Genomic DNA, 12,986 nt, shown 5'->3' on the forward strand with positions numbered 1-12,986 from the left:
AGTTGGTCAAACTAGTTCAATAGGAAAAGTACTGCCTTAAAAATTGCACAGCTGGTGAGATGTTCAAGGCAAGACAAGCTTCTGCCTGTGGAGAATCCAAGCAAATTGTCTTGCTATTTCATTAATAATAGTCATGCATCATAAGGATGGAAACTTGTTCATACAAGCTACACTTACACATAAATCAAATTTCAAAATTAAATTTCAAAATTTAAAGAATCTTGTAACAACCTAATCTTGCAACTGAAGACGCATGACTACTGCTTTGTGATCGTGCAAAGGATTTGAGCAGGTGTAACAACTCACCTGAATGCAAATAGAGGTTTTACAAACAATGAATTTATTCCTCTATCATCCATGAATCAAAATGACATTGATCTATTCCAGTTAACGCTCATATCCGGAGATCTCCAGAACAGCAGGGCTGGGGAAACAGGATAGGAAACAAAGATAAAATTCAAATATTAAAGCTTACCCATATCAACCTATTCAAGGACATCACTATCCCTGCAGGTGTAAAAAAAACCCTGTAGATGTGGCAGTTAAGGCATGGTTTAGTTGGCATGGTGGTGTTGGGTTGATGGTTGGACTTGAGGATCTTGGGTCTTTTCCAACCTTAATGATTCTGTGATCACTCTTCTTAGAGCAGGCAAGGTCCAAAATCCAATAGCTTATAAAACTGTCATCTCTTTTCTTTTGTGCCTTGATTTATGTGCTTCAGGAGATCTAAATATGTGCATTTCAAAACACTTTTGCGTACACTGGTGTCCTGGTTCAGGCCAGGATAAAGGTGATTTTCCGTCTTGTACTTTTGCTTTTAGCTAAGTCTCTTGTAAGTAGTTGCACTTGCTGAAATTAACAGCAAGTTTCTCACACAGTGTCTGCTTCTAGGACTGATAACACTTGATGTTTATAGTTACTGCTAGAGACTGGTGTGCAGAGCCAAGGACACTGCTCAGCTCTGAGGAAAACATTTTACCCTCCAGGAGGATAAAGAGGTCCCACCTGCAGCCCTCCTTTGGGGAGGAACAGACAAGAGAGATGCCAGAATTGACCAAACAGAGTATTCCATCCCATATACATCATCCTCAGTATAAATTTGAGGGATCACAAGGGCCAATTCATGATTTCCTGCTTCCAGCTTCTGGCTGCCTGCCCTTCCTGCCTTTCCTGTTTCCCTTCCTTCACCCGGCATCCTGGAAGGATTCCATCCGTTCGTCTGCCTGTGGTCCTGATCCGTGCCAGCCCATATCTGTGTGTTCCTGCCTCCAGTTCCTGACTGCTGCCAACTCCAGGAGTCCAGCCTGGACTTTCCCAGAGCTGCCCTGCAGCCTCGGTGGTGACGTGAGAGATTCTGGGGGAAAGGGGGGAGGAATGTGGTACCCATTTTCCTGTATATTTGTATATATTTAGTAGTTTTTTCCTATTTATCATTACTGTTTCATTAAAGTTGTGTAGTTTAGTTTTCAACCCATAAGTCTCTCTCCCTTATTCTCTCTCCTTTCTTATCAGGGAGGAGAGAGGGATTAATAGAGAGCGTCTGTTACTCGGTTTAATTGCCGGGCCAGTGTTAAACCGTGACAACTGGTAATAAGTTGAACCCAAATTTAACTTATATTTTTTTCTTGGGTCTTTCAGGTCTACATAAATCTAGGAACTACAAGGGATAAGTTTGGGAAATTATATTCTCTTTTGTCTTTCTTTTCTACCTGTTCTCAAAACAACTATCCTAACATATTTTAATTAAAATCTTAGTATTTTAGAGAAATTTTGAACATAAGGTCACAGCCTAAAGTGCATTTAGACCCTCTGAGCACACTCGGAGCTCCAAAATTGAAATTAAAAAATACTCAGGCTGGAACATCTAAAACTTGCTAGGCTTCTAAACACATATTGAGGCACTTAAGCACGAAATCTGATTTTCAGAGACAGCAAGTACCTGTAGTTCACTCTGGAATGACCCACTTTTTGAGGAAAATATAAATTTATACATCCATTTGAAGTTATCTGAAGCTGAGAGTTTGTTTTGCAGGCTTCAATCATAAGCAACACCAGAAGCTGCTCTTACAGGATATCCAAGAGTACCACACAAAACCAATTGTGGCAAACAAGGAAGGGGAGATACATTTTTATGAAGCTGCTCCACAGATCAGCAAGTTCTCTAATATGAAGGCCAGTAAATTTGCTTTGGATGGAGTACAAGTTGATAAATCTTCCTCGCTACACTTTCTGTCGATTGATAAGATAAGATATATTTTACTTAAAATTAGGATTGTCTGAAGCTCAGTGGATTTAATTATTTGTAATTATCCAGTTGTTGTCAGTATGTGGCCATTTTATGACAGTGGTATCTACAGTGTGGGTCAGGTTCAACTGTATATCTTTTCAAACACAGAATTAATGTACTATTGATGAAACCATTACTAGAACCAAATTAAAGTCTGGGCTGATGTATTGGTCCACAGGGTGCTGTCAGACATGAAAGGAGTAATTAGTATTCATTACTTCATACTCTGCAACGTTCCAATTATTAATGAACTTCAACTGCTGGACTACACCATATCTATCACAAATACCTTTCTAGTCTTTCTTTATTAGGAAAAAAAATTCAAAGTGTCTGACACAACTACTAAAATAAGCAAATAGCAGAAATGAACCAAGAACGAAGAAAACTTCTTATTGCGAAATAAAGGGGTAAATATAATACCAGTGTCCCAAAAAGGAGACCTGCTGCACCTTCATTGAGCCACAGAATGCTAGGTCATGCAATGCTTGTTAAATATTCACCAGAATATTCTGTATTTTAATAGTTTCATATATTTGTGTTTCTGTCGGTTCAAACCAGAAGAGGTGCATAGCTCTGTTATGCTGCATGGAAGCCTTTTCTAAGTAAATGCAAAACTATATTGCTGTGACCCTTGTCCTTTTCAATCCAACTTCTTCCAACAGTTTTACATCCCTCTGTCTCATGCCTTAAGACTTGTCAGGCTGTGCAATTTCTCATCTCACTTTCAGACCGCTGTGATTGTAATTTGTAGTAGAGTTTCTACACCATAGATTCTAAAAACTAAGTTATATGATGCCACTCTAAAATAATTCAAATGCTATTTTAGAAAAACACAACAAAAAGGAATAATTTCAGGATCTCACAGTGCATGGCAAAAGCGTGGTTTCCAGGAGCTTCACATATGCAAGGAGATTTCCAATTATATTTTGAGTCCAATTTGCAAACTGAGAAGAGAATTTTGTTATCTGACCAAATACTAACATTTAATTACCCCATCAACACCAGTTTTTAGCCATTGTATTTAAAAAAGAAATAACTTCATGAAGGATTATGAAGTAAAATGTGATAGTCAAAGCAATATAGATCCAGTTGTCACAGAAAAAATCTGATTACTCAAGTATACTTACTTTTTCTTATTAATCTTCCAAGCAGAGGATCAGGTATGGGATCAATAAACTAACTGACCAACATTTTCAATTAATCCAGTCTCTCCACAAGCCAAAGCTCATTCAGTGATCTTCAGAAAACTTAACATGAAAAATTAAAAAATACCCTCAAATAGTAGACAAATGCAGATCAGCAAAAGATTTCTTCTATATACTAGAATTTAGTTTTTCTAAAAGAGTGTGATTAAATAATGCAAAACTGTTCACAAAGAATTTACAAGTGGTTAAGAACTCAACAGGTTTGAGTTCAGTATCTTTACACCTATGCTCTTGCTACTCCTGATATTAAACAAAAAATACATTGCTTCTTATAGACAACTCTGAGGATCTAGCCTCACATAGAACACATTGGAATGGAGGCAGAGAAGTTGGGGAGCACATATATCTTTTAGTTTTTGTTATGGTTTTAATAATACATTTTTGTTTTATAGCTTTTGGTATATCCTCATCTGCACTATAAATGCTTTCTTGCCAGCACTGCATCTTGGAAGAATTCTGTTTCAACATGCACAAAGAAGGGAGCAGACAATCACGGAAGGATAAGTTAGCAGACAATATGGCTTCATGCAGAAGTAGATGCAGGGTACAAATGAAAATCGCATTTATTTGCGAGGGTTGGAAAAAGAAAAAAAAAAAAAAATCAGGGCAGGTGAAGCAAAAAAAAAAATCAAGTCAGACCAGATAAATTATTAACACTCATGTTAGAAAATTGTGAACACACGTTTGAAAATGTGGCATTGGTGTGACCAGTTGGTGTGACCAACTGTGCTACGCAATTGTGTGTATTTGGAATTCAGTAAAATAAACTTGGATAGTCCTTTAAATGGAGCAGGTAATCTTAGCTAGGTGTGTCCCTAAATCCAAGTAAACATGAGAAAAAATATGAAGAGACCAAACACATGCAAGTGCTGTCAATTTACACATAATTCAGTAATACTGACAAGAATTTAAAACATGATTATCAGAAAAAGACTTGAAAATTGGCCTTTGCCTTGACTACTGTATATTAGATTGAATCTTCCCCTCTGTAAAGTCCACATTCCATGTTCTGCAGACTAAACTATATAGCATTAGGCAAGATTATATCATCAGGATTTGCACCTTAACTACTGAAAAAGTGATTTGCCACAAGAAGTGCACCTCAGCTTCCATTTCATTGCCTCCTCCACACTTCAAAAAATGGTAACATAAGCACAAAAAAGGTCCTCTTTCAAATGGCTTTTAAATGGAAAATGATGCTTTGGATAAATAAGCAGCAGTGATGTAAAATATCAAGTCTCTGAGTAAGCCTATTCCAACAAACACCAGTCCCTTACGAGAACTGGGGGAACTGCAGAGCACTCAACATACAAACCAATTCTTCTGCATGCACATACCCTTTCTGTCCCAGATGTATGACTTTAAGGTCAGCTCCATATTTATTCTTTACCCATTTAATTCCCAGTTGCCAAGGATCTATCATCAGAGGCCAGCGCTTGCAGTTTGTTAAAATAGTGGCATTTTCTGTTGACACTCTGTCACCAGGCAGTCCCTCCTTACTCCATGCTGCAATTGCAGCATCATCTGTCAGTGCAGCAATTGGGTCCAGGCCCTTCGTTACAGGAATAGGAACCTTTGAATCAGAGTGGAATATAATCATCCAGCAAAGTTAGCAAGCAGCAAGCCATGGCTCAATGCAATGCACAACTGGGCTGAGAGAAATGAAGCCTTTCTAGGCAGAAAACTACAGAGGATCCCTGAGTCTCAGATGCAAAAGACTATACTAGGAAATGGCATGAGAAGTGGCTTATTATATTTATCACAGATTATATATTATATAGGTTTACCACAGATTAAAAAAAAAAAAAAGTTTTCATTTAAGGCATTTTCTTCATAAACAGTATTTATAGTTCAATAAAGTTAACCCCCCCACCACCATATATTATAATTTTCATTGTATACAGATAGGTATTTAAGGTATTAGGAAGGTATTTCTGGGACACAAATCAGTATTTATCTACACAAAACTGATAATCTTATTAATATAGTTCAGCTCTATGTTAACAAAGTCAAAAGCCAGAGAATGGGCCCATCTCCAGGGGCAGAGGCAGCCTTGGAGCTCCCAGCAAGGCAGGCACCAGCTTTGGAAATGCTCTCATCTGAGTGCTCCCTTGCTAAGAAGGAAGCTGTCACCCCCCACGTACTCGAGAGCATCCCCCAGGCAGCCACACTTGCTGGACATCAACTTGCTTCAGGAATTGACAAGGCATGAAATAAAGAAGAAAGTGAACATCTGAAATCAGTGCTTCCCAAATGGGTGGGATAGGGTGGATGGGTATGGGTGGAGTGCCTAACACAACACAGCAGAGGAAGAGACAGTGAATAACTAAGTTATTTGGAAAATAAAGTGGTTTGTAGAAGGATAAATTTTGATCTATACTGGAAGCTTGGAATGAAATTTTTCCTGGCTCAAGCAAAGGGCAAACCCCTACCAGTTCTTTCACAGTGTTACCCCAGGCTTTCTTATTTGTGATTTATAAATTGAATTCTAAACCTGTAAGTTAAAGTACAGCATCATTGGTATTTAGACTGAACTATCTTCTACCTCATTCAGAGTGTTTAAAAACTCTTCCATCAAACTGTTCCTCCTCTTGAGACATGTGTGGTCTTTCGTGCTGACTTGAAGACTGGAGATACTTCTGAAAGTGCAAACCAAAATGAAAAGTCATGAAAATCTGGTTGTTCTTTATAAAGAAAATCATCACACGTATTTAAGTTAAACAAATTCGCATGATTATTACTATTAATAGCAATGGCACCATATCTCTAACGCAGTTTCTGGGGCAAAATATCATAGTTACCATATCATTACAAAATACATACCACCTGAAAATTTTCTGACCTCTGATGTTAACTACAGAGCCCAAAGTAGACCTAACTTTTGATGAATTTTCTGCAAATACAAGCATGAAAGGACCAACAGGCATACACTCCCCCTTGCAAACATGCAATGTATTTATCTCCTATGTGAAACACCACTATCTAAATATACCAGAAGACTGAAAATATGGTTTATCTCTGGAGTGTAAGGCAAGCAAAACAATAATTTCCACGAACTGAAACACTCCCTTGTGGAAAACACTAGCACTGGGTTATTATCAGGATTTCTAATACAAATTTTTGATATATAGATACATCTACTGCTCCTGTATCTGCACAAAACTGATACTTGTTCCTTATAAAGGGGGTTATTAATAAACATCTATTTTTAACATCACTTCCCAAAGGCATTTCTCTATTTTCCACTCTTTCCTACTTGCAGAAAAACAATCAAAACTGAAATTAGGTATTTCATCTCACTGCTGCTCAGTGAAAGCATCTTAAAAAGTTACAGTATGGATTCTTTTTATTTACAAAAATCTTCAATCCATTCCAGAGGATGCCTAGAAGAGTAAAGAATGACATTTGTTACCAGGGTTCCACTACTGAAAACAAATATATAGGGGTAATTTTTCAACCTATCAGCATTACACTGCAAGGTAGAAAGAGGTTTTTGAGAAATAACTCTATCTGCAGACAAATTTTTGTGGAAAAGCTCAGGGAGATGTTCCAGGCAAAAACAAAGCTCCACAAAATTAGTGACTGTTAAACTCTCTCACAAAGTAAATGTCTACAAAAATATGTTCCTACAGTTCTGAATGCTGACCTTGGGAAGCTTGGATTTGGCTTTAACTGTATTTCTAGTGTCCTCATGCAACTCATCTCACCTGCTGTGCCTTAGCTTTGTGATTTAAAATGGGGTAAGAGTTCCACACATTACATATTTCAGAGAATAAACTAAATTAATCGTGATATAATGATGTGATTTGTGGCACGTGAGAAGTAGGAAAAAAGTAGGAAGAGGTGAGGAACATCTGCAACCATCTAAAGCTTTACAAGGAAGGATGGAGAAAGCTTTGCAGAGACAACTCTAAGGGATGGAGACTCTCTGCATTTATTGGGTACTATCATAGTTTCCTCTCTGTACAGAGAGATGGGGATTATCATAATTATATCCTCTTCCTGGAGATGAAAAACTAATCAGAATAGGTGGCTCTATACAACTCTATCACTCTCCCAGCAATTCCCGTTACTCTGGTGTCACAAAAGACAGAATTTGGCACTGAGAGTGGGAAAGGAAGGGATTTTCTTCTGCCAAAGAAAACTTAACCTCTTCAATTTCCCTCAACACCTGAGTAAAATTTGTGTGTGTGCACAGACACACACTGGAAAACAAATTCCAGCAAAGAATCAGTTTTAAGTAAAGATCTGTACTTCAGATTTTTAAAAGACAGCAATTTTAATAAATCAGGCACTTCATTGGGAATCCCATTTTGTACTGTAAATTTTACCTTTTGTGACTTCAGAAAAGGAATCCAGAAATCTTCCATCAGTTTCTGTAATAACATTTTGTGAAGGGTCCAAAGTAAGACCCAAATGCTGCTGTTGATAAGACATCACCACATAAAGTTTTCTTTTGTGCTTTGAGGTTTTCAACAGACTGCATCTTCAACAAATCTTTTCAGACTGCAAAGCAAAATTAGATGATGTTATCTCCTGAACAACTCGGAAGCATCGGAATGTTAATCTCCACATTAAAATACAGAAGCACACAGAAGTGCATCAGGAGAGCCCACTGTCTATTTTAAAAGTTGAAATGGTGACTAAAGATTTTCAGAGAAATGAAAATACCTCCTTTAAAGAAAGTTAATCTTGAAGATATGGATCAACTGGTCATCTCATTTTCAATCAGAATTTATGACGCTATAAAAACCAGACCAGCAGCATTTGGCACATTATTCTTTAATTGTTCTGTGTATACAATTCCCAGCAATGGAATGAACATATGCATGAATGTATGCTCAAATAAGTTCAGCTGGGAAAGGAAGGTAAAAAATTGATCATCCAAGAGATTCATCTTCAAACTGATGAAATTCTAGATAGCAAACTGGAATGGGCTACCATAAACTTTCTTCCTTATTTGTTTTGTTTGTAATAGCAAGGATAAAATAAAAGTTGTTTCAGAGTTTGTTCACTTGCATCAGGGAAACCTCAGGAAATCACTCACCAGTGAGCAGAGGGATAGATGCAAAAAAAGGGCCAGTGTGGAACAAGGAAAGCACACTGCTGAACAACCTACAGTGACTGTCCCTTATCCACTGCCCATACAGGCATTTAGTTTTCAGAGCAATGACAGTAATCAAAACATATTTTTCCAGTCCTCTACATAATGTAATCAAAATCAAAGAAAATCACTGAATATAAAGTGTCCTCTGTACTTCAAATAATTTAATGTAAAGTGCTTGCATTTTGCTAGTACTAGCTGCTTGAAATCTTAAAAGAATACTATTAGATATGTTCATTCTTGAAAGCCTTAAAATGTATAAAATCAATATCAAAACAACTCACTCTCATTTAAGAAGTACATTTTTATGTGAGAAAAAAAACCCCACAAAATTATTACTACATTTTATATTCATGAAGTATTTTCCACCTATATTTTTTCAGAACCAGATATATTTACTGAAATGGTTAAACATCTTATCCTTCAAAGATAGATACAAATCTACAGTAACAAAATACCTGAACTCTTGTTATAAAACAGGAATATAAAATTTCCATTTAGAAAAAAGTAGTACATTTAATCAAAGTACTGTGATAAAAGAGTTGCATTAAAATGTTTCACAGTGTAAATGCTGGAACTCAGTGTGTGAAGGCCTCCAAAACTCCAGTTATGTTCACAAGAGATGCCCAACACATGACAAGTAAAGGACTATTCTTGTTGAAAGCTCTAACAGTAATCTTTGTAATGTAGCAGTTTTGTTTTGAAGTATTTTAGACATCCACTTTTGCCTACAGAAGTCATTGGATTAATCTATAATCCATTAACTGAAGGCAACAAGACAATAAATCCATTAATTTACAAGAGGGCTTTTTGATTTATCCATTCTCTCTTCTTGTTGTCACTGACTGGTAAGTCATAAACAATAAAGAGCACCCACCTCATTCTCCAAAATAGCTTTGAAATTTGAAGATTTACTAAACACAGAATGATTGTCTATTTAAATCTTCAGTAATTTTACCATACCACCCAAGCACCATAAATCACTAGTGACACTGGCTAACAAGGCTTTAAGAGTTGGAACATGCAGTGTAATAAATTTCCAGACAGTTAAAAATCACTATAATTTTATTCTAATGCATTATAGATTGCCTGTAATGTCATCCTGGCTGGGGTGACCCATTTCTAATTTTGAACAGCTGTTCAGCTCGGGAGTTAGTTAATGATTAAATATAAATTGCCTGATTTATTAGTCTGAATGGTTGAGCTTCCAGGTCAATGCTATATAGACAAAATCATCTGTCTTGATGCTTTTCAGAAGTTAACTGTCTCCTGCTCTAGTCAAAAAGAATTTATAAGCCAAGGAAAAGACTTGACGTTCTCAATTAATCCTTTAAAAATATTTTCCTTCTTAACTTAGAAAATAAGTTCACTAATAAAAACTCAAATCTGGGAGAAAAAGCTTATCTTAACTATGGATAAACCTGGAAATCCAAGATTTGGAGACCACCTATGAACAAAAGCTATTGGCTTCCCCAGAGCTTCTAAAGGCTCTGAAGGTCTGCAGGTGACAGTCTGAGGTATCAGTGGCTGCCTGAGGTATCGTGGGTCAAACAAAAGTTCTTATTTTCAGACAGTAACACTAACTTCAGTATTTTTCTACTATAGAAAAAATTATGTAGTTTACATTTATAGGCATATTAACTCCTGAGTCAGGTCTCAACACCAGGTATGTTTTAGTTGCATTGGGATTTATTTTTTATTAGGTCAATATGCTTACAATATTTTTTTTCCAATCTGATTTAATCTTGATTCCCAGCCTTCCCTGAGAGATTTGCAGAAATGAAAGTATTCACTCCCTGATCCTAGAAACAAGGTCACAGAGATTTTATGAAATCCAACTTAAAATATTTATTCAGAGTGCCCTAGGAACTCACAGAGTAGTGTAAATATTCTTTGTACTTTAAATTTTCTGCTGTTTACACTCATTTGTCAAAAAGAAATGATTAAAATTCCAGATGACAAATTGAGACAGAATGATTTCTGTAAAGACCTAGAAGAGACCGCGCAGCAAGGCTGTGGCTGATGTGAATGCTTACTGACCATTAAATAGGCATGTGTTAGCTTTAATGATGTTTGTCAGCAAATAAACCTAATAACCACACTGAAATATATATAATTTAAACATAAATACATTTTATTCTTATTTAAAAATTAATGCTTTCTGCAGAACATAAAAAAAACCCCAAAGCAAACAACGAATATCGGTGCCTTCCACTTATTTCCAATCAAAAGTGCAGTGGGGGCAGATGCAGGGTGACTCCATCCTGACCTAGAGGATTATTCAGTCTTTCTGCTCATTAAGTAGAGGCTGCCCAAGCTGTCACAATGTGTTCACAGTTGTGTATAAATGTGGCGACTTTGTTATCGAGACTTCTCTCTAGCAATCATGCCAATATCAGTCACAAAAAAAAACCCCACATAAGCTTTAGGAAATGGAATTGTTGTTCAGCGTATTTTACTTCTTAGGATTTTATTATGACTTTATTTGTGAGTTTGTTGTTGTTGTTATTTGGTTTTTCCTTTAAATGATTTGTGATCAGAGTCATCTTTTCACTTCCTTTCCACCTCCCTAGATTTTTTCCTCACTCAGTCCTCAAAAATCTAAGTTTAACCTCAACAGAACATTTCAAATATTTCAAAACTCACACTAGGATGAACGTTCAGGCAAAAGCTTCTTACCTTAAGTCCCAGCTGTTGGCCAGCTCAATATTTTTATTTGGCTAAGGGCTGGGTTTGGGTTTTTTTGGTGCATGTTATTTGTTTTTTGGTGTGTTTTTTTTTGTTTGTTTGGTTTGTGTTTTTTGTTGTTTTTTAATTTTTAAATTTGTAACGACAGTAATTGTAGACAGTGCCTTTAAATCTGAAGGATATAAACTTTAGAGGAAAGGTTTTGTTGTATCCTATAGTTTCGACAGCTTCTGGCATAACATCAGTATGCTAACTAACAACAATTTAGAACAAGATCATCCTTAGACTCTTACCAAATATCAAGTTAAATGGTGGCAATTAGCTGCTTGAAGATGATAGCAGGAGGAGAAATGTTTCTGCTTGATGATGATGCAATGGTCATCATGCATGGTATTGCAATGGTCAGATCTGGAGGTTCCAGACAAAAGTGCAAATTTCTTGCACTAGATTCAGTAACAAACATCCTAGGACACTTCATTATGTCCTATGCATTCTGTACCATTTACCATTGTAACAGAGAGAAAAAAAAAAGTGCAACAACAGATTTTTTTTTTTTTTTTATTTTAAGATAACCCAGCAATTTGCTCTTGGGCAGACAGGATGGTTTCATTGGTGGAAGAAAACAGGCAGATATCCTTCATGCTGATCCACACCTTCACAGCAGATCTTTAACCACACTTTCATGCACTCTGCTCAAAAGGCAAAAATAGGTACTCTCTCCGCTTTCACAGATTTTATGCTGAATGTACCTCAGCTCAGGAGAAGCCGGTGCCCACCCCAAGTGAGCCCCTTCAAAATTTTGTCCTAGACTGCTCTGACACTTTATTTTCTTCAGTGTCCATCACTCCTGCCATATAAATGGTAATTTGATGAGTTACAGCATTTTCTCCAGATTCTCTTAACTGAGCTGCTAGGGTGATGTGATTTTTAGACAAAATCATGTTAAATGATTCCCTTAAGTCTCTTAAGATAGAAGACAAGTGATGGGAAACAAATTAGGCCCTATATATTCCATGAGGAAATGGTTATGGACCTGCTCCATAAGCTAGACACTCACAAGTCTATGGGGCCAGATGGTTTACAGCCTGGAGTGCAGAGAGAGTTGGCAGATGTGGTTCCCAAATCTCTCTCCATCATCTTTCAGAAGCCCTGGCTAACTGGGGATGTCCCAGGAGACTGGCAGATGTGACACTCATCTTCAAGAAAGGTGGGAAAGAGGATCCCAGTAACTACAAACCTGTCAGTCTCACCTCGGTGCCAGGTGAGAGTCAGCTAAATTTGAGCCATCAATGTGCCAGGGTGGCCAAGAAGGCCAATGGCATTCTGGCTTGTATCAGAAACTGTGTGACTAGCAGGACTAGGGAAATAATCCTGCCCCTGTACTTGGCACTGGTGAGGCCCCACCTCGAGTACTGTGTTCAGTTTTGGGCACCTCAATAGAAAAAGGACATTGAGGTATTGGAGCAAGTCCAAAGAAGGGTAACAGAGCTGGTGAAGGGTTTGGAAAACATCCCCTGTGAGGAGTGACTGAGGGTGTTGGGGCTGCTCAGTCTGGGGAAATGGAGGCTGAGGGGAGATCTTATCACTCTAAAGATACCTGAAAGGAGGCTGTAGCGAGAGCGGGGTTGGTCTCTTGTCACTGGTGACAGATGAAAGGAAAAGGGGAAATGGCTTCAAGTTGCATCAGGAGAGATTTAAGTTG

At 37.4% G+C, this 12,986-nt stretch overlaps 1 protein-coding gene across 1 annotated transcript in view; it reads right to left on the minus strand.

Moving 5' to 3' along the window:
* The window catches only part of DNAH11 (dynein axonemal heavy chain 11), a 96,615-nt gene that overhangs the window by 14,716 nt on the left and 68,913 nt on the right, over positions 1-12,986 (minus strand). The window contains 5 exon segments of the mRNA XM_071736833.1: positions 3,401-3,460; positions 3,462-3,534; positions 4,830-5,065; positions 7,824-7,873; positions 7,876-7,993. Of these exon segments, the coding sequence (XP_071592934.1) occupies positions 3,401-3,460; positions 3,462-3,534; positions 4,830-5,065; positions 7,824-7,873; positions 7,876-7,993 (537 nt within the window).

This window comes from Heliangelus exortis, chromosome 2 (genome assembly GCF_036169615.1).
Source record: "Heliangelus exortis chromosome 2, bHelExo1.hap1, whole genome shotgun sequence".
Taxonomy (NCBI): Eukaryota; Metazoa; Chordata; class Aves; order Apodiformes; family Trochilidae; genus Heliangelus; species Heliangelus exortis.